This window comes from Armigeres subalbatus, chromosome 3, assembly GCF_024139115.2.
Source record: "Armigeres subalbatus isolate Guangzhou_Male chromosome 3, GZ_Asu_2, whole genome shotgun sequence".
In the NCBI taxonomy this organism is placed as follows: domain Eukaryota; kingdom Metazoa; phylum Arthropoda; class Insecta; order Diptera; family Culicidae; genus Armigeres; species Armigeres subalbatus.
Window position 1 is genome coordinate 3,809,596 of NC_085141.1, and position 23,150 is coordinate 3,832,745.

The window sequence follows — 23,150 nt, forward strand, 5'->3', positions numbered from 1 at the left end:
GCTCATCTTCACCGTAGGAAAGAAGAAGATGGAAGCAAGAAGCCAGTGACTATGTCTCTTTCATAATTACAGCGGAGTTGCATATTGAGTACAGAAGCTAGCAATGTGGCCTTTGTATCGTATTAAGGCATCATATTGAGTAACACACCACGAGAAGGTGTCAACCCGACGTCACGGGAACGGTTAGTGAATTACAAGTTGATAATGTTGTAAATTTGTGGTATAATACGAGCTCGAAGTTTTCGGTACAACAGCAAAAGAATGATCTAAAATGATCTAATTGATTCCTAGACGGTAAACTATTTTGAATCACAAAGCTTATAAATTCTTTAGAAGGACCATTTGTTTGAAAAATATAAAGTAACTAAAATTTAAATCTCGCGCTTAGTTTCATAGGGGCGTAACTGTATTGATCGATTTCTATTAATAGAATTTAAATTTTGATAATAGTTCAATTGTTTCAATTGCAATATACAATCACCCTTTATCACACCAAACCATTAAATCATCGCCAAACTAGCGCAATTCGCCACAATAATAAAAAAGAAAACATCGACGAAATGAAATCGATCAATACAGTTTTTTTTTGTTAGGGCGTAGAACCACTGCGTCCATTGAGTTGAACTTTTGTGGTATACCCTCATTACTCTTAACTATGTATTCGCATCTTGTAGGTTGATCACCATTTGTCAAGTACATAACCTAAGACGCGTCTTTTCTCTGTCCGGTATAATTGAGTTAATAAAACCCACTACCTTTCCAGGATTTGCAGTCCAAATATCTCCTGGTTGCATAAAGCCACTATTTAGAAATTTAGATCTACCCTTGTACAATGCATCACAACTGCAAAGCAGATGTTCCGAGGTTTCACGTTCCATGTTACAGAAACGACAGATATCATTCTGAATCTGGCCAATATTTTTCAAGTGATATCTGCTCGGGCAGTGTCCGGTTATTAGGCCAGTGATGGTGCAAAGAGCTCTCTTGCTGAGCTCCAAGAGCTTTTCGGTTACTTATTGGGAATTACAAATCTCTTTTCGACAACCAACCAGATGGTCAGCAACCTTTGTGCTTCACAGGAATTCAATTCCATTTTATAGTACAGTATGATATACCGCAGAAAGATTCTGGACCGATAAACTGTGTGTTTGAACCTCGTTTCGCAAGCTCGTCTGCCTTTTCATTACCTTACCACAGTGTCCTGGAACCTACGGAGTTCTCTTGGCACACTTTTCGCAATGAAAGAATGCATTCCCAGACAAGTTTTGATGTACATTTGAAGCTACTCAATGCTTTGAGTGCCGCTTGACTATCTGTGAAGATACAAATATTTGCATATCTATATTTTCTCTCTACACAGATATTAGCACATTTCATTATAGCAAAAATCTCCGCTTGGAACACCGTTGGATAGTTTCCCATTGCCACTGAGATCGATATCCCAGGGCCGAAGATTACTGCTCCCGTTTTTGTTCCTATTTTTGAGCCATCTGTGTAGAATTTTATGGAACCGTCCCGAACAGTGGGACTACCGACTTCCCAGTCCATACGTGATGGCTCACGTATGTAATAAGGAATGTCATAGTTCTCCACAGGTTTCATCCAGTTTCCACTCATATTCATCACTGGCCGATATTGAAAATTTTGTGAGAAACTCAAGTGGCCCGCTAAATCGTCTGACTTGAATAACTTCAATCGTTTAAGTTTTTGCATATTCTTTTCCGCTTCTAACTGCACGAATTCATACAATGGTAGCAGATTTAGAATTGCCTCTATCGATTTTGAAGGGGTGCTACGCATCGCTCCCGTTATAGCAATGGACACTATCCTTTGCAGTTTTGTCAGCTTCTTCTGTGCAGTAGCCTCTTTTGTTTTTGGCCACCATACAAGAGCAGCATATGTCAGTTTTGGACGAATAATGGAAGTATAGATCCGCTTTATCATTTTTGGTCTCAAGCCCCATTTTCTTCCAAATGTTTTAGAGCATATCCAGAAGGCACTAGTTGCCTTTCCGATCGCACACTCAATATGAGCATTCCAGTGCAGTTTAGAATCCAGAATGACTCTCAGGTATTTGACCTGTTCACAAAGCTGAATTTCTAGTCCTCCAAGCTTTAGAGCTTTTAGATCAAGTTTCCTTTTCCTAGTGAATGGTACAATTACAATTTTTGACGGATTAATGCTAAAGCCTTCCTGAATACACCACGATTGGGTAAAATTTAGAGCCCATTGCATTCTTTCAGAAATGATATTGTCGAATTTCCCCCTCACTATGATGACAATATCGTCAGCAAAGCCTACAATTTCGAAACCTTTTTCTTCTAAGCTTCCTAGAAGATCGTCTACAACTAAGAACCACATTAGTGGTGAGAGGACCCCTCCTTGAGGGCAACCTTTTGTTGCCCATACTTTGAGAGACGAACTTCCCAGCTCTGAAGATATTTCTCTTTTTGCAAGCATGGTGTGAATCCATTTGATAATGTTCGTGTCGAAGTTTCGTTTCTTCATGGCACGATCCATTGACGAATAAAAAGCGCTATCGAAGGCTCCTTCAATGTCCAAGAAAGAACAAAGTTCTATTTCTTTTATCGATAGCGCTTTTTCCACTTTAGATACCACTGTATGAAATGCCGTAATTGTTAACTTACCGGACTGGTAAGCAAACTGGAACTTAGACAGTGGATGTTTAATCATGTAATTTGAGTTGATATAATCACCCGACACCTTTTCCATAGTTTTAAATAGAACTGATGAAAGACTAATGGGCCTGCATGATTTAGGATGCGTCTTATCTCGCTTTCCTACTTCTCTGGTATAAAGATAACTTTCACTTTCCTCCATGGAGATGGAATAAAATTGAGTCTTAGACTTGCCTTGAAAATCTCAATTAACGGCGGAATCAGCACTGATTCTCCGTTTTGAAGCATTGCTGGAATTATTCCGTCCGGTCCTGCAGATTTATAAGGCTCAAAAGATCTCACTGCATTCTCTACCCTGGCTTTCGTGAAGATATCGTCAGCCAAGGCTTGTGCATCATTTTTCGAATTATCAGACATTTAAGCTGTTCTTCCGGAACATCTTTGGCTTTAAAACGAACCACTTGTTTTTGGGTCTACACACATAATCGATCCAGGAAAATGGGTTTCCATAATCAACTTTAATGTTTCACCAGAAGTTTGTGTGGAAATCCATCCTTTTTTTCAGATTCCCTAGGTCATTAGTATGATCTTTTGCAATTGCCCTCTGGAGTCTCGCGACTTCTGGTGTATTACTAATATTTTCACACGTTTGAACCCAAGATCTCCTTTTGGATTTTCTTATTTCGTTAGTGTACTATACGGAGTCCAATACGAGTTTTTTTGCTTTATAAAAAGTGTACGAGATGTCTTCCGCAGTTTTTCCAATTTTGAGTTCCACCACGGAACGTCCCTGTTAGTCCCTGTTTTTTTAATGTCTTTATTTGTGTGTTTTTATATATATTATATTATATATATTATATATATATTTTATATATATTATATTATATATATATTATATATATTATATTAGTTTGGGGCCCTCCTTAGCCGTGCGGTAAGACGCGCGGCTACAAAGCATGACCATGCTGAGGGTGGCTGGGTTCGATGCCCGGTGCCGGTCTAGGCAATTTTTGGATTGGAAATTGTCTCGACTTCCCTGGGCATAAAAGTATCATCGTGCTAGCCTCATGATATACGAATGCAAAAATGGTAACCTGGCTTAGAAACCTCGCAGTTAATAACTGTAGAAGTGCTTAATGAACACTAAGCTGCGAGGTGGCTCTGTCCCAGTGTGGGGATGTAATGCCAATAAGAAGAAGAAGAAGAAGAATATTAGTTTGGATGCAAATAGTGACTTTTTAGTGACTAGACTTAAAATAGTGACTCGCTACCAGGCCTGCGTTTACACGTGCGTGTGAATAAAGCCAAGAGAAACATGATCGATAAAGAGTCAGAATATTTTCGATGGCGTGTGTTTTGCTGTTGTGGATGAAAAAGGTCTATGTTTAGGCGCTCACAACAACTTATTTACATGGAAGATTAAGAACACAGCCTTTAGGCATTTTGGAAAACAGCAAATTGTCATTTTGCTGTACACCTTACACTTGTGGGGTTGTGTGATGAAGAGTGGGTATGACGCACGCTCTTTCATACAAAGCGAAAGTGTATTTCTGTACGATACATTCGGATAACAGATCGAAAAGGAAAAGTTTTTACACTTCCTCTTGAATACTCATCCGAGCGAACCAACCCTGTTCGTGGATCCATCACGTTTATCCTCTCCGTTGTGCTTATTTTAAACAAACTCCTTTAGATTATTCAGAGAAATCCTCACAGCACGCTCCTTTTTAGACAGCATCTGAAAATCCTAAATTCCCAGCATAATAAATCACTTTTATAATCACAATGCACTGGTATACTGTATCACTGCACTCGAATGCTTTTCGTAAATTATTTTTGATCGAGCAGAAAGTATTTAAATTTAAATTTTTGACCGTCTTTTTTTAAATTGGTCTCACTGTGCGCCCTTGTCCTATTGTTCTCCATCGTTGAGAATAATCAGCGACCACGCTGCAGACACCAAAGTGTTCATACATTCACTTCACTATCGCGTTTCCCGACAATCCGGTACGAAGGACCAAAAATGCTTATTGCGATCTTAATTGAACTGATTCTGGATGTCGGATAACGCACACTTCAGTTGAAATGCGACTTCGACGATTAGCTGTAAATTTTAATCTTTTCAACCTAAATAGTAAAGTACTACATACACCCAACTGAGCGAGGAACGATTGAAGTAAACGTACAAAGGTTTGTTCGAGGCTATTAGATATTGGATAGGTACAGTTTCCATTAGCTTGAACCTGCGTGCCATGTCTTCTAGCTTTTGGTCGGTCGTAACTATCGCCGATCGTGAGGCGTGTCATATGGAATTTAATGGTGATTTTCTACGTACGGAAAAGTTTGTCCAATATTTTAGACACTAATAATTCAATCAGTGGTCTTGTAGAAAGAATACGATTGAAGGGAATGATAATATATTATAACTAAGCAATGCGATGGTTGGCCAGCGCGAGTAACATCATTTTTAGAAATTATTTCCACTAAAATTGTTATATTAACAAGACGGCATTGAAAGCGTGACTGAAGCGATCGTTGCTGCATAAACAACGAGCAAGGCAAACTTGGTATGGTATCCATGGAAGCTACAACTTGAGCATTCGGTTTACGCTTGCTCTACTAGAATGAAACCAAAACTTCAAAACACATCAGGTGTTCTGCTTTATTCACTCTGCTTTCAAGTTGCTGGGATGGAGGAGAGAAAGTATCAAAGCCTCCCATGCAGTGTATCAGAGTTCCATTCTCATAGCGGACTTAATTTTCCTAATGTCTGAAAAGATTTTTCTAACAGCGTGTGGTAACAACACTCATTGTTAGGTTACCAAGTGATTTGCCTCGCTCAGTTGTCTCCTATTGGTGAGCGATGAAGATCTTTAAACTTTGAATCAACGAACGCTAAATTTCAACGATCTAGAAAGCATCATCGATTAGGTTACAGTAGAACATAGAAGTTGGCATGAATTTAGTCGATTATTACTCATGATCTGATTTTCTTCAATACCGGAACGAGAATTTGGAATACGCATTTGGGCGCATTTGTATGGAACTGACAGATGATTCTGTTCCAATTCAAACACTTGACAACACTGTTGTTATAGTCACTGTAAGATATATTAGAAAATAAACTATCCACTCTCAGTGCGCATTAATGACAGATATTCAAATATCATCCGTATATAGATTCAGTTGTCATCATTGATTAGTGAATAGCAGGCCATGACTTTGTCTCTTTCCTCGCCGGGCAACCAACGGGGTTGCACGTTTCGTAAGGCAGCACACAAGTGACCGAGCCAACGGATATTAGGTAATTGGGCCACACATTTGGTGATCCTGCCAGGTTGTTCCTGAAATTATTGTTTTGTAAGTATCCTGTGAGCGTGATTGGGACATTTTTCTTCGGTTTCGACTTGTGATGTCGATGACGCTCTGGAAGAGCCCCAAAATAATCGATTTGTGTTTTCGTCGGTTTCGATTTCTGATGTGGAAGACGCTCTGGAAGAGCGTCAGATTAAATCATTTGCTCATCGGTTTTGGGTTGTGATGTCGAAGGGCTCTGGAAAAGTTGGATAGGTACTTTGATTTAATTTCTCATCGTTTTCGATTTGTTATGTCGAAGGCACTCTGGAAAAGCGTCGGATTCGGCTTATAAATGTGTTTTCGGTTTCGACTTAAAACGTCGAAGGAGCCCTGGATTTGTTTCCTCATCGGTTTCGACTTGCAATGATTTGCCCATCGTTTTTGGCTTGTTACATTTAAAGCCCCAAACACAATGTCAGCGGAACGGCAACAGAAACGGCAAATTTGACAGAAAATACATTGGCTCACTGTTAATTATTTATATTTTTTTAAAGTTTATATCTGAACTTCCAAGCTTATTTAAGATTCCAACATCTCTCTCAATTTGAAGCATAACAAGGTTTCATGTTAATTGATTTATTCATATAAGAAACAATAGATAAAAATGTTTGTGGTGGTGATATAAAAATGTTTTATCTTCTCCTATTTTATATACTGTTGCTAGTTGAATGATCAAACAGTTCAAAATGGTGCAAGCATTTCATAGGAAAATTCATCTGATTTCGGAATTTTGTATTGGCGTTTTTCCACTGTCTTGTAGTTTCAAACTAGGTACATCAACGGTTGTATGGATTTGATCAATGTGGAGGCGCGTGGTATTTTATTTACAAGTACAGTCGACTCTCCACATCTCGATGTTCTATATCTCGATATCTCTCCTCATGTTGATGGTTTTCTCGGTTCCTTCAATCTATGTACATTTATTTGGGCATTCTACATCTCGATAACTTCCCTAGCTCGATATCTCTCTATCTAGATCTAGACCTATCTAGACCATTTTTGGACAATAACAAACGTATGAACAACAATCGATGACATTTGTTTTGTTGTCGTTACTCATAGCAACGAGCTTTTTTCAATCTAGTACCCATTTAAATTTTCCTTCCATTCCTTGATCTTTGCTTATCTCGGTGGTCCCTCCAATATTGAGATGTGGATAGGCGACTGTACCTTTCCGCAGAATGATTGTATCTCTCACAGAAAATAGAAATTATTTACTGATCATGTTAGTAAAGTCAATGAAGAAGTATTCTAGAGAATGATATATTTTATATTATGTTTTACTAAAACTCACTGTTCTTCCGTCTCATTTTTCATCATCTTATGCCCTGTGATTATTGAGGAAAAAAAACTCTTTCCAGTATTACTTATCATTGATATTAGACACGATGGTGGTTACGTGTATATGACAATTTAGCTTAGAAAGCATAGAGAAGTAAACATCGGGAAATAAAAATCTACAGAGACGATTAAACTTAAAATGGACGGAAAATTCAGTATTTCTGAAATGCAGAACATTTCGTAAGCATTTTCTATTCATGTTGAATGAGCGAATTCATTGCTTATTTTTCTAATCATCCACCTGAAGTATCACCACTTTATACGAAATCACCTAAATTAGTATTTTATTGAGTATTTTAACAACCCCATTCTCAGCTTTTCGAAATAAACCACCGCGAGTTTTTTAAACAACACCAAAAAATGTTTAAACAACTCTTCCTTAAACAACCCTCAGCCTACGAATGTACCGAGTGTAAAGTGCGGCACCGTCTTCGCCTTCAACCTGCCGCCAATAGTCTTCCATATCACACATATAAATTTGCTTTCGCCCGTTACTCTCCTCCCACCCCTTCAAAATGTCGGCAGCAACACGACAATGTATGTGGATCAAGCGGGCGGGAAAGCTTTGGCGCTCCTTGAGCATAAATTAGAAACTTTATGCCATTTTTCCTTTCACGTGAAATGGCCCGTTTCGAAGCGACGAACTTTATCACGCAAATTGCAGCCTCCACCTAACCTTCTCGACACTAAATAATATGCCATGGCTTGGCGGCAGGCTGTGGGATCCCGCGACGGTGTGGGGGGAGTGTATGCTTGTATGTATCAAAACACAACACCGACTGGCTGCAGTTTGTAAGTAATATGTAAACGATGCAAATTGCATTCTAGTAGAGCGAAAGACGCCACGAGGCACGAGCGCACAATTTCATTCATGTGATGACGATGACGCGTCGCACATACAGAAAGTCATACGAAGGGACATGTGAAAGGACTCGTGAACATAGGTGGATGCGTGGTACATAATGTACAAAGGACACGTGTGTCACGATTGCATGGCACATAACGACGCGATACCAACCGGCGGCGCCAGCGATGTTAGGGCCACGGGTTGCTTGTTTATGTTTCAACAATAATGAAATAAGACACACTACAGCTCGGGGTCGCAGTCACATGGGATATCGTTTGTCGCGCTCCTTTGCCGTTGGGACACTTCTAACTCACACAAACAGGATCAGGATCCTTTGCTGTGCAGCCCATACGAATGCGAATGTGTTTGTTAGGACAATCGGAAAAGTATGCGAGTGTGGAATCGAATGAGGTGAAAACAGATATGCAACTTGCATGCAAGCCAGGATGGCAAGAGTTTGCTAATCAGAGCAAAGGGTCACGTATGATTGTAAATAAACGAGATGAATACCGATAAATTCGATTGTTTCAATTTTTCATATGTTTCTAATTTAATTATTTTTGCTTTTTTAAATTGCAGGAAGCCGGACTAAATCAATGTGCCTATATGGACATTGACGCAATATACTTCCAACTCTTGCTTCTGCTGAAACAAGGTAAGGTAAGTATCACACACATTCACCAAAATGGGAGTTACGTTACTCACAAAAATAAGATTTGCTTACTTTACTTCAATCAGAAGTGAAACTTTTTTTGTTAATTAGAACAGATGGGAAATAAAACATGTCCTTTATGTACGGTGATTAAAAAACGTTCCCAATTATTAAAACATTGTGTTAAAATCATTTTCAATTTATATAATTTAGTCATTACCTTTTTATAGCTTTTATTTTTTGTTATTTGAATTAATCTACATTTTTTATCTTCTTTATTTCCTTTTCATTCCGAAATAAACTTATTAGCGGGATAGCAGTATGTATCAAATACAAAGGCACGGATAATTACCTAGGGGAAGTGCACTGGTTTTGGCCACCTTAGTGCCTAATTTAGTCAACCCTGAAAAATACACATTTATCCAAAATAATCGATAAGTTAAAAGCAGCATAGAAGCGTGAGAGATATATCTCTTGTTGGAACTAATAAAACCCTCGTGAATTGCTTTATTTTTGGAGTTATTCGCAAAATTGACCAAATTAGGAACATGGCCAAAACCGGTACAGTTCCCCTATATCAAATTTAATCAAATGTTTGGTTTGGGCTGTTGAAATTAATCAACAATAAATTTAACCAGTCTGGACAATTGACTAACATTGAGGATGAGGCTTTTCAAGATAAATACCTAATTTTTCTGCGTTGGCGTAACTAGCCTTGATGTGCAGAAAGGATATGGTCCCTTCAACTATTATTTTTATTTTGGGCCATTTGGTGAACTTCTATTCAAATTATTCTAGTTTTCCACATAAATTTACAAAAGAGTTTGCTAGCATTTCGCCAGTAAAGTAATTCATGGAAGACCTTTTTGGTGTCCAAAATATTTTAATGTGCACATGAGGCTTAAAGAGTGCCGCGTTCGCGAGTTGACGTGATTTTTTTTCTCTTCGCTCAGGTTCTTATTTTTTTTTTCAACTGATAAGAGGAAAAAAATGGCAGTAAATTTGAGTATTGATTTGATGGTCTTTCCAAAAAGCCTTTAAATGTTTGATAATAATGCCTAATGGTTTATTAATGCTACAAATATAAAAAAAACTTCGTTGTTTATACCTCTTCTTGTTTTTTTTGGTATTTTTAGAGTGAAGTCCATATAAATCTTGAGCCAAATTTATCACCACCAAAAATGCCTGGAAAACAGAACCCCGATAGAACATTTTAAAATTGCAGCTACATGAAAGAGGAAAGTCTATGCTATCGCGAGTGTCTCAGGTCTCAGGGATACTGATTTTTTTCAAATAAGCTCCTTCGAACAGAGACACCGTGAACCCAAATACTGTGGAATTGGGGAGACACTCCGACGCAACCGAACAACGTTGTTGGCGAAAAAATGCGGACGAACTTCCTCAATAATTCTCTGGAATAAAAAAGAACTCACTCGGTCTCCTCCTAGCCCCAGCAGCTCTGCCAGTTGACGATGCTTGAATGCCCCAAGCGCAATTGGGCAATACCGCAACTGCACTAGCCGTGGCTCGCAAAGGTCCCTTGGGTGCTTGCTCCTCTTACTGGTCCGTTCAGATGTGACGAAACTCAAGCATCCTTGATTACCCTCAAAGACGACAGTAGGTTTTTCCTGGGGTGGCATTGCGCATCTCGATTCGAACGTAATTTTATCGAGTCGAACATGTTTGGCATTACGGCTTTCGATTCGATCTCGAAAACGACTCATCGTTCGAGTATGCTCGAGGAGGTACAAGAATAACGAGATGTTTTGGCATTATGGATACTCGATAGCACACTGGAAAACGACTGAAGTCGAATGAAAAACACTCGTCACCTTTATAGCTTTCGAATGTTGTTCGAGAGTCATTTCTTGCTGAAAGTTTTTAATTATATTTGTTATTATTTCTCTATGGGAAGAGAATAAATGTTTCATTATTGTATCTTGAAGGAAAGAATGTTATTAGTATACCTACTTTTATAGTTTCCAGACAATATGCAATCTCTAATTATTCCGAAATCCGCGTAAAAACGACTTTAACTAATTTTTTTTTTTGAGTTTTCATGTATTTCTTGACGATTTCGATAAATCGCGTGAAGAATCGATGGGGAAAATCTATGTAAAAACGTGTATATTCCGAAATCTACGTAAAAATAGTTGAGTTAAATGAAAAAACGCACAAAAGATAACCCAAGAGCATTTAACTAAAACACATGGAAACATCAAAGTAATTTATTATCCAATCCTTCTTTAGCTTTAAATTATTTAGCTCAACATTGGATCTGTGGCATAATATAATAATAACTATAATAAACATAAAACTTATAATATAACCTTAGGGAAGATCGGGTAACCAACCCCGGTGGGAACTATGGTCGTATGCTGACAGGGAAGGGGGGGTTTGCTCCTCTCCGGAGGTGCAAATCTTATTGAGCGTCTGTTCTCCATGTCAGGATCGGCTCACAACAGCGTCTGTTCTCCATGTTAGGGGCGGCTGATCATCGTCCGAGTGCCAGCGAGGGACTCTAAAGTGAAACTGTGCACCATGGTCCACCGGAAATAAGGAGGAATGGTCCTCCGGAAATTTAGGGGTTTGGTGTCAGGCCCTGCAAGCCAGCCTTTAAAAATCATAAGCAACGAACAATCAACAAGAGAGTACGGACCGGAACCATCGGCGAAGACCACTGCGACGAAAAGGGACTAGCGATTGGAAACTCGGTTCGTGGAACTGCAAATCTCTCAACTTCATCGGGAGCACACGCATACTCGCCGATGTGCTCAAGGACCGTGGATTCGGCATCGTAGCGCTGCAGGAGGTTTGTTGGAAGGGATCAATGGTGCGAACGTTTAGAGGTAATCATACCATCTACCAGAGCTGCGGCAACACACACGAGCTGGGAACAGCTTTCATAGTGATGGGCGACATGCAAAGGCGCGTGATCGGGTGGTGGCCGATCAACGAGAGAATGTGCAGGTTGAGGATCAAAGGCCGGTTCTTCAACTTCAGCATAATCAACGTCCATAGCCCACACTCCGGAAGCACTGATGATGATAAGGACGCATTCTACGCGCAGCTGGAACGTGAGTACGACAGCTGCCCAAGCCACGGCGTCAAAATCATCATAGGAGATTTGAACGCTCAGGTTGGCCAAGAGGAGGAGTTTAGACCGACTATTGGAAAGTTCAGCGCTCACCGGCTGACGAACGAAAACGGCCTACGACTAATTGATTTCTCCGCCTCCAAGAATATGGCCATTCGCAGCACCTACTTCCAACACAGCCTCCCGTATCGGTACACCTGGAGATCACCACTGCAGACAGAATCACAAATCGACCACGTTCTGATTGATGGACGGCACTTCTCCGACATTATCGACGTCAGGACATATCGTGGCGCTAACATCGACTCTGACCACTATCTGGTGATGGTTAAACTGTGCCCAAAACTATCCGTCATCAACAATGTTCGGTACCGACGACCGCCGCGGTACGACCTAGAGCGACTGAAGCAACCTGATGTCGCCACTGCATACGCGCAGCATCTCGAGGCAGCGTTGCCGGAAGAGGGTGAGCTCGATGGGGCCCCTCTTGAGGACTGCTGGAATACAGTCAAAGCAGCCATTAACGACGCAGCGGAGAACAACGTCGGGTATATGGGTCGAAGTCGACGGAACGATTGGTTCGACGAAGAGTGCAGACAGATTCTGGAGGAGAAGGACGCAGCGCGGGCGGTCGCGCTGCAGCAAGGTACCCGGCAGAACGTGGAACGTTATAGACGGAAGCGGAGACAGCAGACCCGCCTTTTTCAGGAGAAGAAACGCCGCCTGGAAGAAGCGGAGTGCGAGGAGATGGAACAGTTGTGCCGGTCTCAAGATACACGCAAGTTCTATCAGAAGCTCAACGCATCCCGCAAAGGCTTCGTGCCGCGAGCCGAAATGTGCCGGGATAAGGATGGGAGCATCTTGACGGACGAACGTGTGGTGATCGAAAGGTGGAAGCAGCACTACGAGGAACATTTGAATGGCGCTGAGAGTACAGGCAGTGAAAGTCAAGGCAGCGGAGGAGATGACTTCGTCAGTTCAGCGGACGATGGAAGCCAACCAGCCCCACCTTGAGGGAAGTTAAGGATGCCATTCAACAGCTAAAGACCAATAAAGCAGCTGGTAAGGATGGTATCGGAGCTGAGCTCATCAAGATGGGCCCGGAAAAGCTGGCCACGTGCCTGCACAAACTGATAGTCAGAATCTGGGAAACCGAACAGCTACCGGAGGAGTGGAAGGAAGGGGTTATATGCCCCATCTACAAGAAAGGCGACAAACTGGAGTGTGAGAACTTTCGAGCGATCACCATCCTTAATGCCGCCTACAAAGTGATATCCCAGATCATCTTCCGTCGTCTGTCACCATTAGTGAACGAGTTCGTGGGAAGTTATCAAGCCGGCTTCGTTGACGCCCGCTCGACAACGGACCAGATCTTTACTGTACGGCAAATCCTTCAAAAATGCCGTGAATACCAGGTCCCAACGCACCATCTGTTCGTTGATTTCAAGGCGGCATACGACAGTATAGACCGCGTAGAGCTATGGAAAATTATGGACGAGAACAGCTTCCCTGGGAAGCTTACCAGACTGATCAAAGCAACGGTGGATGGTGTGCAAAACTGTGTGAAGATTTCGGGCGAACACTCCAGTTCGTTCGAATCGCGCCGGGGACTAAGACAAGGTGATGGACTTTCATGCCTGTTGTTCAACATTGCGCTAGAAGGTGTCATGCGGAGAGCCGGGTGTAACAGCCGGGGTACGATTTTCAACAGTTCCAGTCAATTTATTTGCTTCGCGGATGACATGGACATTGTCGGCCGAACATTTGCAAAGGTGGCAGAACTGTACACCCGCCTGAAACGTGAAGCAACAAAAGTTGGACTGGTGGTGAATGCGTCAAAGACAAAGTACATGCTTGTGGGCGGAACCGAGCGCGACAGGGCCCGCCTGGGAAGCAGTGTTACGATAGACGAGGATACCTTCGAGGTGGTCGAGGAATTCGTTTACCTCGGATCCTTGCTAACGGCTGACAACAACGTTAGTCGTGAAATACGAAGGCGCATCATCTGTGGAAGTCGGGCCTACTACGGGCTCCAGAAGAAACTGCGGTCGAAAAAGATTCGCCACCGCACCAAATGTGTCATGTACAAGACGTTAATAAGACCGGTAGTCCTCTACGGACATGAAACATGGACAATGCTCCAGGAGGACTTGCAAGCACTCGGAGTATTCGAGAGACGGGTGCTTAGGACCATCTTTGGCGGTGTGCAAGAAGACGGTGTGTGGCGGCGAAGAATGAACAATGAGCTCGCCCAACTCTACGGCGAACCCAGTATCCAGAAGGTAGCTAAAGCCGGAAGGGTACGATGGGCAGGACATGTTGCAAGAATGCCGGACAGCAACCCTGCAAAGATGGTGTTCGCTTCCGATCCGGCAGGTACGAGACGGCGTGGAGCGCAGCGAGCGAGATGGGCAGACCAGGTGCAGAACGACTTGGCGAGCGTGGGGCGTATCCGAGGATGGAGAGATGCGGCCTCGAACCGTGTATTGTGGCATCAAATTGTTGATTCAGTGTTATCTGTTTAGATGTTAACTAAATAAATGAATGAAAACTTATAATTTGTATCGTAACAATATCTCAATGTACAAAACATATAGTATCGGCATAATGTTTTAATCGGTTGCAACTGCTCAATAAATAATATTCCTTTTTACAGTCATTGAGCACAATTTGCTTGTTTATAAATTAACTGCCAATTCATGCCCTCAAGGATGCCTTTCCAACAGGCAACATGCTACACGCAGATGAAATTACTCTTATTCTCTTTGTTTACTCACATTCGCCATGCGCTGAAGGTTGTCTCTCCAGCGGGCGGCATACTAAACACGGAGACAGCTATCTCTTATTCTCTCTGTTTACATTTCGTTTGACAGAACATACTCGATTGAGCTAGTACAGCACCATTTGAAATCTTGTACTGCGACTGAATGAAGTCGAACGAAATACATAATGCCGCAATTTTTTCGAAACGAATGCAAAAATGTACGAATCGAGTGATTCGATTCGAGATGCACAATGTCACCCCTGTTTTTCGCTTAGATCTGCCAACAAACGCTGCATCCAGCGTACTTCTTGGCATGTCTCGCAAAGCACCACATACTCGGCTTCCACTGTATGTCGACAGGGTGACGCAATGCCTGCTTGTCCACGATACAGCTCCTTCAGAGTAGAATACCGCGAAACCGGTCATCGATCCCCGTGTTTGGGCGTCGCCGTTTAATTTGAAGTGTTGCTCCATTGTAAAATTCAATCAATTTTACTTGAATAACGAATGTTAATTCGTTTGATGGGATAAGTTACAATTTTACACGTCATTGAATTTTCAAAATTATTTGCTGTGTAGTTGTTGTTGCGAAGTGATCTGATTTTTGTAAGCAAAGTTATAAAGAAAATAAAAATGCTCATTATTGATATGGATGTTATCCTTTTGCGTGTTAAATTGAAACAAGCATAGAATCGGCTCGTAACAAAGACGATCAGTTTCATTGCAACATTTTCTATGTTGCCAATGTAGTCATATATTTTTAGAGTTTACTCGAAACTATGCGAGCTCAGTGTAGTTACATCCAAATCAGCTAGAAATTTAGGAGAATTAATAAAACAGTAAATGTCATCGTTTAAGCATAGAGGAGCGAAAAAGTCAAAATTTGAACTCTAATGTATGAAAAAGTGAAATAAGGCTCTTGCTGATTTGAGCCATATATTGGGACTTAAACAGGACCAGAATCAAGCGAGATATGACCATTTCCTAATCGGTTTCGATCGATAGTTTTCGAAGGGGTCAGACCACAAATTCATTTAAATCTTGCTTTTTACCAGATCGTCCACTATTATTTTATTCTAGAAGGCTTCGAATGTGTCACAAAAGAAAAACCAATTGGACGTATCCTGGGTGGGAACATTTCGGCACCATCATTTCAAAAGATTGGCTGACCATACTTATCGTATTTAACGGGGCAGTACCGTTTCCATTGTTTTGACACATGGTAATCTAATGAATCCCTTATGTGTCCGGTTTTTTATTGATGCCTAAAGACACTCTAAAAATCTTATTCAAACGAATGTTACGTATGTTACTTTATTCGAATTTCCATAAATGTTTCCACCGTTCATGAGAACAACAATTTGTTCAAATTTCTTCAAAATTTTTTTGCATTTAGTTGCATTTGAATCAAAGTTATTTTCAAAAGTTTTATTCAGGACGCTTTAATCATTGGTCAGTTCGTTGTTTCGGAACTGGAAACTTGGTAGATAAACGTTTCCATATTTATGAATCCTTCCAAGTATGTATTGCAGAATAATTTCGTACTCAATGAAAAAAAAATTAGAACGCAAAAATAAACATAAAATACTAATAATAACACTTATAATAATAAAAATAATACAACTTCAACAAGTTTTACCAGGTAGTAGCAATTGAATCAATTTTGATTTTAAATTATTGGAGTCATCGATTTGATTTCATACTTATTTGCATACCGTCATCAGGGCCGACAATGGGTCAAATGGGAATGACAATGGGTCAAATGGGAATGACAATGGGTCACAGTTTCAACCACTTAGAGTGCTTGTAGAATAAATTACATGTTTCTGAGGACAAGAAGACTAAAATATAAGAGACCATTTTGAACGATTTTGCTCTACGAATTCCAGACTGCCGGTGCGAGCAATGACCCATTCTCTCCTACCAGACCCATTGTTACCCCCGATGACGGTACATCGACTATGCTGCCGGATGCTCCAAGTCGCAAGATAACAACAGGATCCGTTTATCAGGCGGGTGGTGGGAAGAGAGAAGGCCGACAAAGGTGCCCAAACCGAGGAGCGACCATGGCCCAAGAGGCGATTGATTTCACCCTGACGGCCAATGAAGAAAAGACTGCGTTTAACCAGCCATACGACGTGCAACCATAAAGGCCAAACGTCGTCTGGACGGAGCAGATCGGTGTGCAAAGGAGCCCGAAGGGCGTCGACCTGAAAAGGGGACTTATCGGCCCAAAAAGGCGAAACCAGGCGCAAGTCGCCGGGCCGCAAGAGAGTACCAGGCGGCCTGCGCCATCGGCACAAGGGACCTAAAATCCCTGGCAGCTGGTCAGTAGGGCAAAGCGGAAGTCGACCCGCAAAGAAAGCTAAGGACAGAGGCGAGGCCTTGTTGATGAAAACTGAGCTTGAGCTTGAGCTTGAGCTTGATTGACTGCTCGTAGTTGCTACTCCATTATGACCAGATCAGCTGTTCTTGCACAGGGAACCAACAGATGTTTGCTTGGGACTAGCACACATCTTCAATGTACAAGTACTGGTGATCTCATTTGTTAGGTCATACTGGCGCCTGCTACGTCAGAATGCAAGTCAATGTAGGGAAGGGGGAGGAAATGATGATGCAATCACTCGCCCACTGCAAGCCGAATATACCTCTGCACTTGCCACGAGTTCATGCGGAATTTGTTGGAATTTATGGGTTAGGTTGGAGAGGCAGAGGTCCGTCTTGGTTAACGAGCTGCCAATGTGATAGATAGGAGAAGGTAACTGATGGAATTTCTAATTGGATGTAGGAAACGAGCTATATAAGTTCATTTCCGATTCAAGCAGATTACTGTTAGAATACTCAAGTTGTAGGTATAGGAATAGTAATGGAAACGGTATGGAAGTCCATTTCCAGTTCTAGCGATTGTTAGAACATGAGAAATAAAGAGAAAGATACAAAGTAGGAGAATGGAACGGACCTGGGATTTAACCCACGACCTCCTGCGTATGAGGCAGAAGCAGTAGCCATATGACTACCAAGCCCGCTTCGAAACAAGTATCACGCACTGAACTGATTAATTTTATTACCGGCCGCGCAATGCAGAACACAATAATTCGGCCGACCGCGCGATCGTTCTGCTGTCCGAAACATGAGAGATCACGCACTGAACTCGCGAGGCCTTGTTAATGAAAACTGATAAGAAAAAGTACGCTAAAGTCCTTAAATTGATGCGGGCGGCCGAAAAGCTTTCGGCGCTGGGTCAGGACGTGCGAAGCGTCAGACGCACCAAGACCGGTGAATTGATCACCGCGGACGACGTTGTCTTTGCCGTCAGAGACCAGTGTGGTACAGAGGTCAAGAAGACCACAGGTAGCCTACCTTAGGTTACCGGTTTCGGAAGCCAACAAGGTAATAGAGCGAGGGAAGATGAAGATCGGCAGGTCAATATGCCCAGTGAGCAAATTCCAGCCGCCTTCAGTGGACAGGTGCTATCGGTGCTTAGAGTTGGGATGTTTGCATTAAAAAAACGGGGATTATGAAGTTTTGAAACGAACTTTGCGCTTGTTTAAAGCTCATTCAAATAAAATAATAAAAAAATAAAACATGGGAAACGAAACCGGCAAAAATACTTGTGATTTTCCCATAAGACCGTAACAAATATTCAATAAAAATTATGTCCTATTAGTCTTCGAAAGGTCAAGGGGGGGATAGTAAAAAATAAATATTAAATAAGCCCGTTACAAATATTTAATTAACATTATGTCCTATGGTCTCGGGAAGGTCAAGGAGGGGGGGATAATAAAAAATAAATAATAAAATGAAAAAATCAAAAAACTTCTCTGATTTATAAAAAAATGTTTTGAAAATTTTCCGTATTTTATTCTGTTGCCCCTCATAAAAATATTTTTGGGCAAAAAAAAATCCGAGAGGGTGGGGGGGGTGGGGTGACATAATTGTTTTTAAATATTTGCATCTGCCTAAAATAAAAAAAAAATCTAAAAACTCCTTAGATATGCTAAAGAATGTTTTGAAAGTCCTCTAAATTTTTATTATTGCCACCTCAAAATATTATTTTTGGACAAAAAAATCCGCAGGAAGAGGAGATATGATTGTTTTAAAAATATTTGTATCGGCCTAATTAAACTGGAACAGATATTGATTTCATATTTTGTCCTGTTGGACTTTGAATTAGGGGTCGTTCAAAAATGACCTAAAAGGTGTTAGGGAGGGAGGGGGTCTAAAAAATTTCTGACATTTCATATACTAGGTATACAATAAAGTGTGACAGAGGGGGGAAGTGGGGTCTAGAAATCTCAAAAAGTAGTGGACGTCATATTTGAATCGCTCCTAACAATAAAGGTGGTATAGAATAGGTAATAAATAAATAATTTTATAAAAATGCAAAACTCAATACTTCAATTATTGCTCCAACCAAATTTTGAATTCCTTCGCAAATAATCTAAATTCAACAAAAATGTCAGTAGATCTGTAGAAAAACTCGTTCCTGTTCTATACATCCACCCAGTATTGTGAATCACGTAAGGCTTACAGCAACACAAGAAATGCCACAGGAAATGGAAGAAATTGAATTCAGGTACACTTTACTTATTAAAAGTGATATTTGAATCAATGATTTCAAAATATTGAAAGGATAACGGATCCCACATTTTATGAATCAGTAGAGTGCCTTCCCTTCAGTTAGGTCACGGTTTTTGAATCAAACGAATATTGTTCAATTTTTGCGAATAACTGTCAGAAATTTACAAAATTTATTTACATTTGATTACCCATGCAGTAAGTGTTTTGGATATAAGAGCCAATAATAACTGAAATAGATTACATAACGCTGTATAAGTGGGGAGTGCGTGCTCTCTTAGTGCTATGGAGATAAACGCTTGCAATCTTCAACAAAGTTGTTCGAGACATCCATGCCCTCCTGTAAAAGATCAGACAAATCAGAGATTCATCCGCCTAGCGGTGTTATGTATGTGACGATTTAATGGGGTAGATATCTCGAGGCCAATAGAATTTAGTAGTTCGTCGTCCTCGATATCAAATAGTTGTAAAATTCAAAAGGTCGAAATACGTATCTGTTAAGGTACAATCAAGTGGTGGAATTAAATGGAATGGTACGATTTAGAAAGATTTAGATTTAGAAAGTTTCCGACATCTACAAAGTTATTCAGATGTACACAAAGGTTGTGATGGAAAACGATTAACAGAATTCAATAAAATTATTAATTTCAAAATTTGTTAGATTTAGAATGTTATCGTCTTCAACAATGGTAAGTCGTAAGAACCATTGTGAAATTTATTTCATAATTTAACCGTTTCGCGGCGCTATTGTGAAATGAGCGCCCGTTAAATTGGATATCTCGAAATCTGTAGGATTCAGCAAGTTGCCATCTCACACTTTTTTTTTCCAAGTGGTAAAATTATATTGTTATATTGGAAACTTCAGTTTGGAACCGCTTGGCGTCAGTAATGTAAAGGAAATGTAACACAGATTAGAAATGCAAGACAAACCCTGTAAGATTCAGAATATTGCCATCTTCTATTGTTGTTCAGATGATGAGAATAATGGTAATGAAGGCCGGTTCAGTCTGAAATTCACTTGGACGCAGTATAAGAAATGGTCTTCCAGGTAAGACATTTTAGAACCTAAGAGATTTTAAAAATCACCGTTTTCTGCAAAGTAGTTCAAGTGGTATGAATCATTCCGATCATGGGCATTTTAGTCCTAAGTTCAACCGATAGGCGGTGGCTGTGTATAAAGAATTGCCTTAGATTTTCCGGAATCTGTAAAATTAAGTTTACACCTTCTACAACACTTTTCAGGAGGTCAAACCAATTTAAATGAAGTCCGGTCTTGCATACTTATTCGGAATTCGTCAGCTTAGCTTCTAAAAATCTAACAAATTAGTTGAAAACGTAATATTCTAAACTCACGTATTGCGAGATATCTAACCTAGCACCTATACCTACAGCTTTATAGTAAAAAGCAACTTTCTAAAGCTTTCACGAGAAATGTAACCTAACAGTTGATTCCTTATGCAGTAGCTTCGCTAAGCGTTTGAATTCTAAGCTGAACTTGCACCCATCATAATGGTTCAAACAACTTTACAACTCTCACATATATCGAGCTATTCAACCTAACAGGTAATTGCTTACACACTTGTGCCGATATGTGGTTGAGTTCCGAACTAAATTTGCCTCCTTAAAATATACTACCTCCCGAACAACTTTTTAGAAGACTTTAGCTTAGAAAGCTGTCAAAATCTCATTTATTGCGAGTTACAAAACCTAACGGATAATTCCTTAAACACTAGCGCTGCCAGACTGATGAATTCCGAATTGAACTTGCCTCTATCATAATGATTTTTTCGAGAAAAATATAGAATGCAGAAAATTTCTGAATCTTACAGATATGAAGATCGATCGATCTAATCGAACAGTTATCACTATGAATTTGCGGAGATTGCTTGTAAGTGATTTGAGAAATACTCGAAATAATGGCAACAGAAAATCAAGCTAGGGGGAAAGACGGCTTTGGCAGGTTTTGTTCTATTATTGGCAATTTTATGAAATTTGGCCACAATATTCTTTGATATGCAAAGAATGTTTAGGCCAAATTTGAGCCTAGTCAGTCATAAAAAACCCCCCTGCCAATAATAGAACAAAACCTGCCAAGGCCGTCATTCCCCCTATATATGTTGCCCAAAATGGTGTGCATACTTGAACGTATGGAAATACTCGATTCAAAAATTGTGACGAGCATGTGTTCTTCCCACAATTAATGAATCAACAAATTTGCTCAAAATTTTGCATTTACCCTTTGATGTACCGTTGTTTTTCTTTTGTTATATGTTTATCCTGCTTGTAAATGTTGTCTCCAATTATTTCTGATTCAAATTTCGAAAAACTAACTCACAAACCCAGTCTTACAGCTTCGCTCATGAAATCGTGTCTTGACCGACTTATGAAAAAACAACAACGTTGTGACTAGGAAAAAGACGGACCGACGGATTTTATTATTTTGATGGGATATAACAACGCATATACGGAGGAAATCTGTTGTAATCGTTGAACGAATACTTTAGCTAGAGGCCAAGTACATTTTTATTATGAATAATATCAGTTTTTATTCTAATTTTACATTTCAAACTGAAGTGATTCAAAAACTGTGGGCGATTCACCATTGTGGGACCATGTATATTCGTTCCTATAAAATTATCAGGCAAACCGATTTGTGCCACTGGCACTGTCGTCTTTGAAGATAATCAATGCACATATATATCTAGAAACAAATACACTTGGACATTAAATAATCTAGTTTTTTCAGCACATTCCAAATATTTCAAAATATCGATTTCCGCCAACAACCTAATTCGTCAAAGTTGCAATTAATCTTTCGATATTTCACATGGCCTGCTTTGGAAGTGATTATGTATGTCCCATTTTTTTTTATTGAAATCAGTCAGCCCAAAAAGGGTGCAACTGCTTTGGCAAACAAGAGCTTCTCACGTCGCTGGTAGGCTAACTTGTATCCACCCAAGCAATTCAGCGTCATTGAATGAAAGAAAGTTTCGCTATTTCCATCAGTGGTGTTGGATTGCGTGGGTGGTGGTTGGGGGTGGTTTAAATTAGCTCACCAGCGACGTGAGAAGCTCTTGTTTACAAAAGCAGTTTCGTCCCTTTTGAAATGTTGAAGGTCCTGACTGCTTTCAGGACCACGGATTGCTCCACAGGAAGAGAACATCTCAATTTTAGTGCCAAAACCAGTCATTCGACGGCTCTTTTTTTTATGGCTTGCGATCGGGAAGCGAAGTATAAATATAAAACGGACCATTGATGGTACTGACCGCTTTCAGGACCACGGATTGCTCCGTCAGAGGAACCTGTGGAAGAGGACGCTTTAGTCTTTGCACCAATACCATTCATTCGACGGCTGCATGGTTTTCGATCTGGAAGTGAATTATGCATTTAAAATGGACCAAAGACGACTTAGACCGCTTTCAGGCCTCTCAGATTGCCTCAGGCTAACCTTTTTAAAGGAACATTCCAGTGTGAAGGTCAAACCTGTCAAAGTTTATAACATGAGCATTTGATATTCCATGCAGGTAACTTTTCAATAGCTTTTCTTTGTAACATGAGATGGTTGAGGGACCTCTGCAAGTGTCGTTTTCTCCAGAAATGGCAGGTTTCCGGCGCTGGGGTATCTCCCGCTATACATTCATATTTGCCTAATACCAATGTTTGCTCCATTCCACACGTAGATTTTATTTCAAAAATTGAATAAAATTGTATCCTAGGCAAATGTTTACTTCTAAAGAAGGAATCGTATCCACCACTGAATGATTCCGGCCAAAGGCCTACTTATAAAGAATGGATCACATCAAGACAAAATTTTCAAAACGACTTATCTGCTTTTGTAAACAAAGATTCAAACTACGATTTGACGAATCTGATAG

The 23,150-nt window shown here is 40.4% G+C and overlaps 1 protein-coding gene across 5 annotated transcripts in view; it reads left to right on the forward strand.

Annotated features, from left to right (window-relative positions):
- The window catches only part of LOC134221267 (zinc finger protein 252), a 157,280-nt gene that overhangs the window by 106,411 nt on the left and 27,719 nt on the right, over positions 1–23,150 (forward strand). For all 5 annotated transcript variants that reach the window (XM_062700456.1, XM_062700462.1, XM_062700463.1 and 2 more), the window contains exon 2: positions 8,764–8,839. In XM_062700456.1, the coding sequence (XP_062556440.1) occupies positions 8,764–8,839 (76 nt within the window). The remainder of the gene's footprint in view (positions 1–8,763; positions 8,840–23,150) is intronic.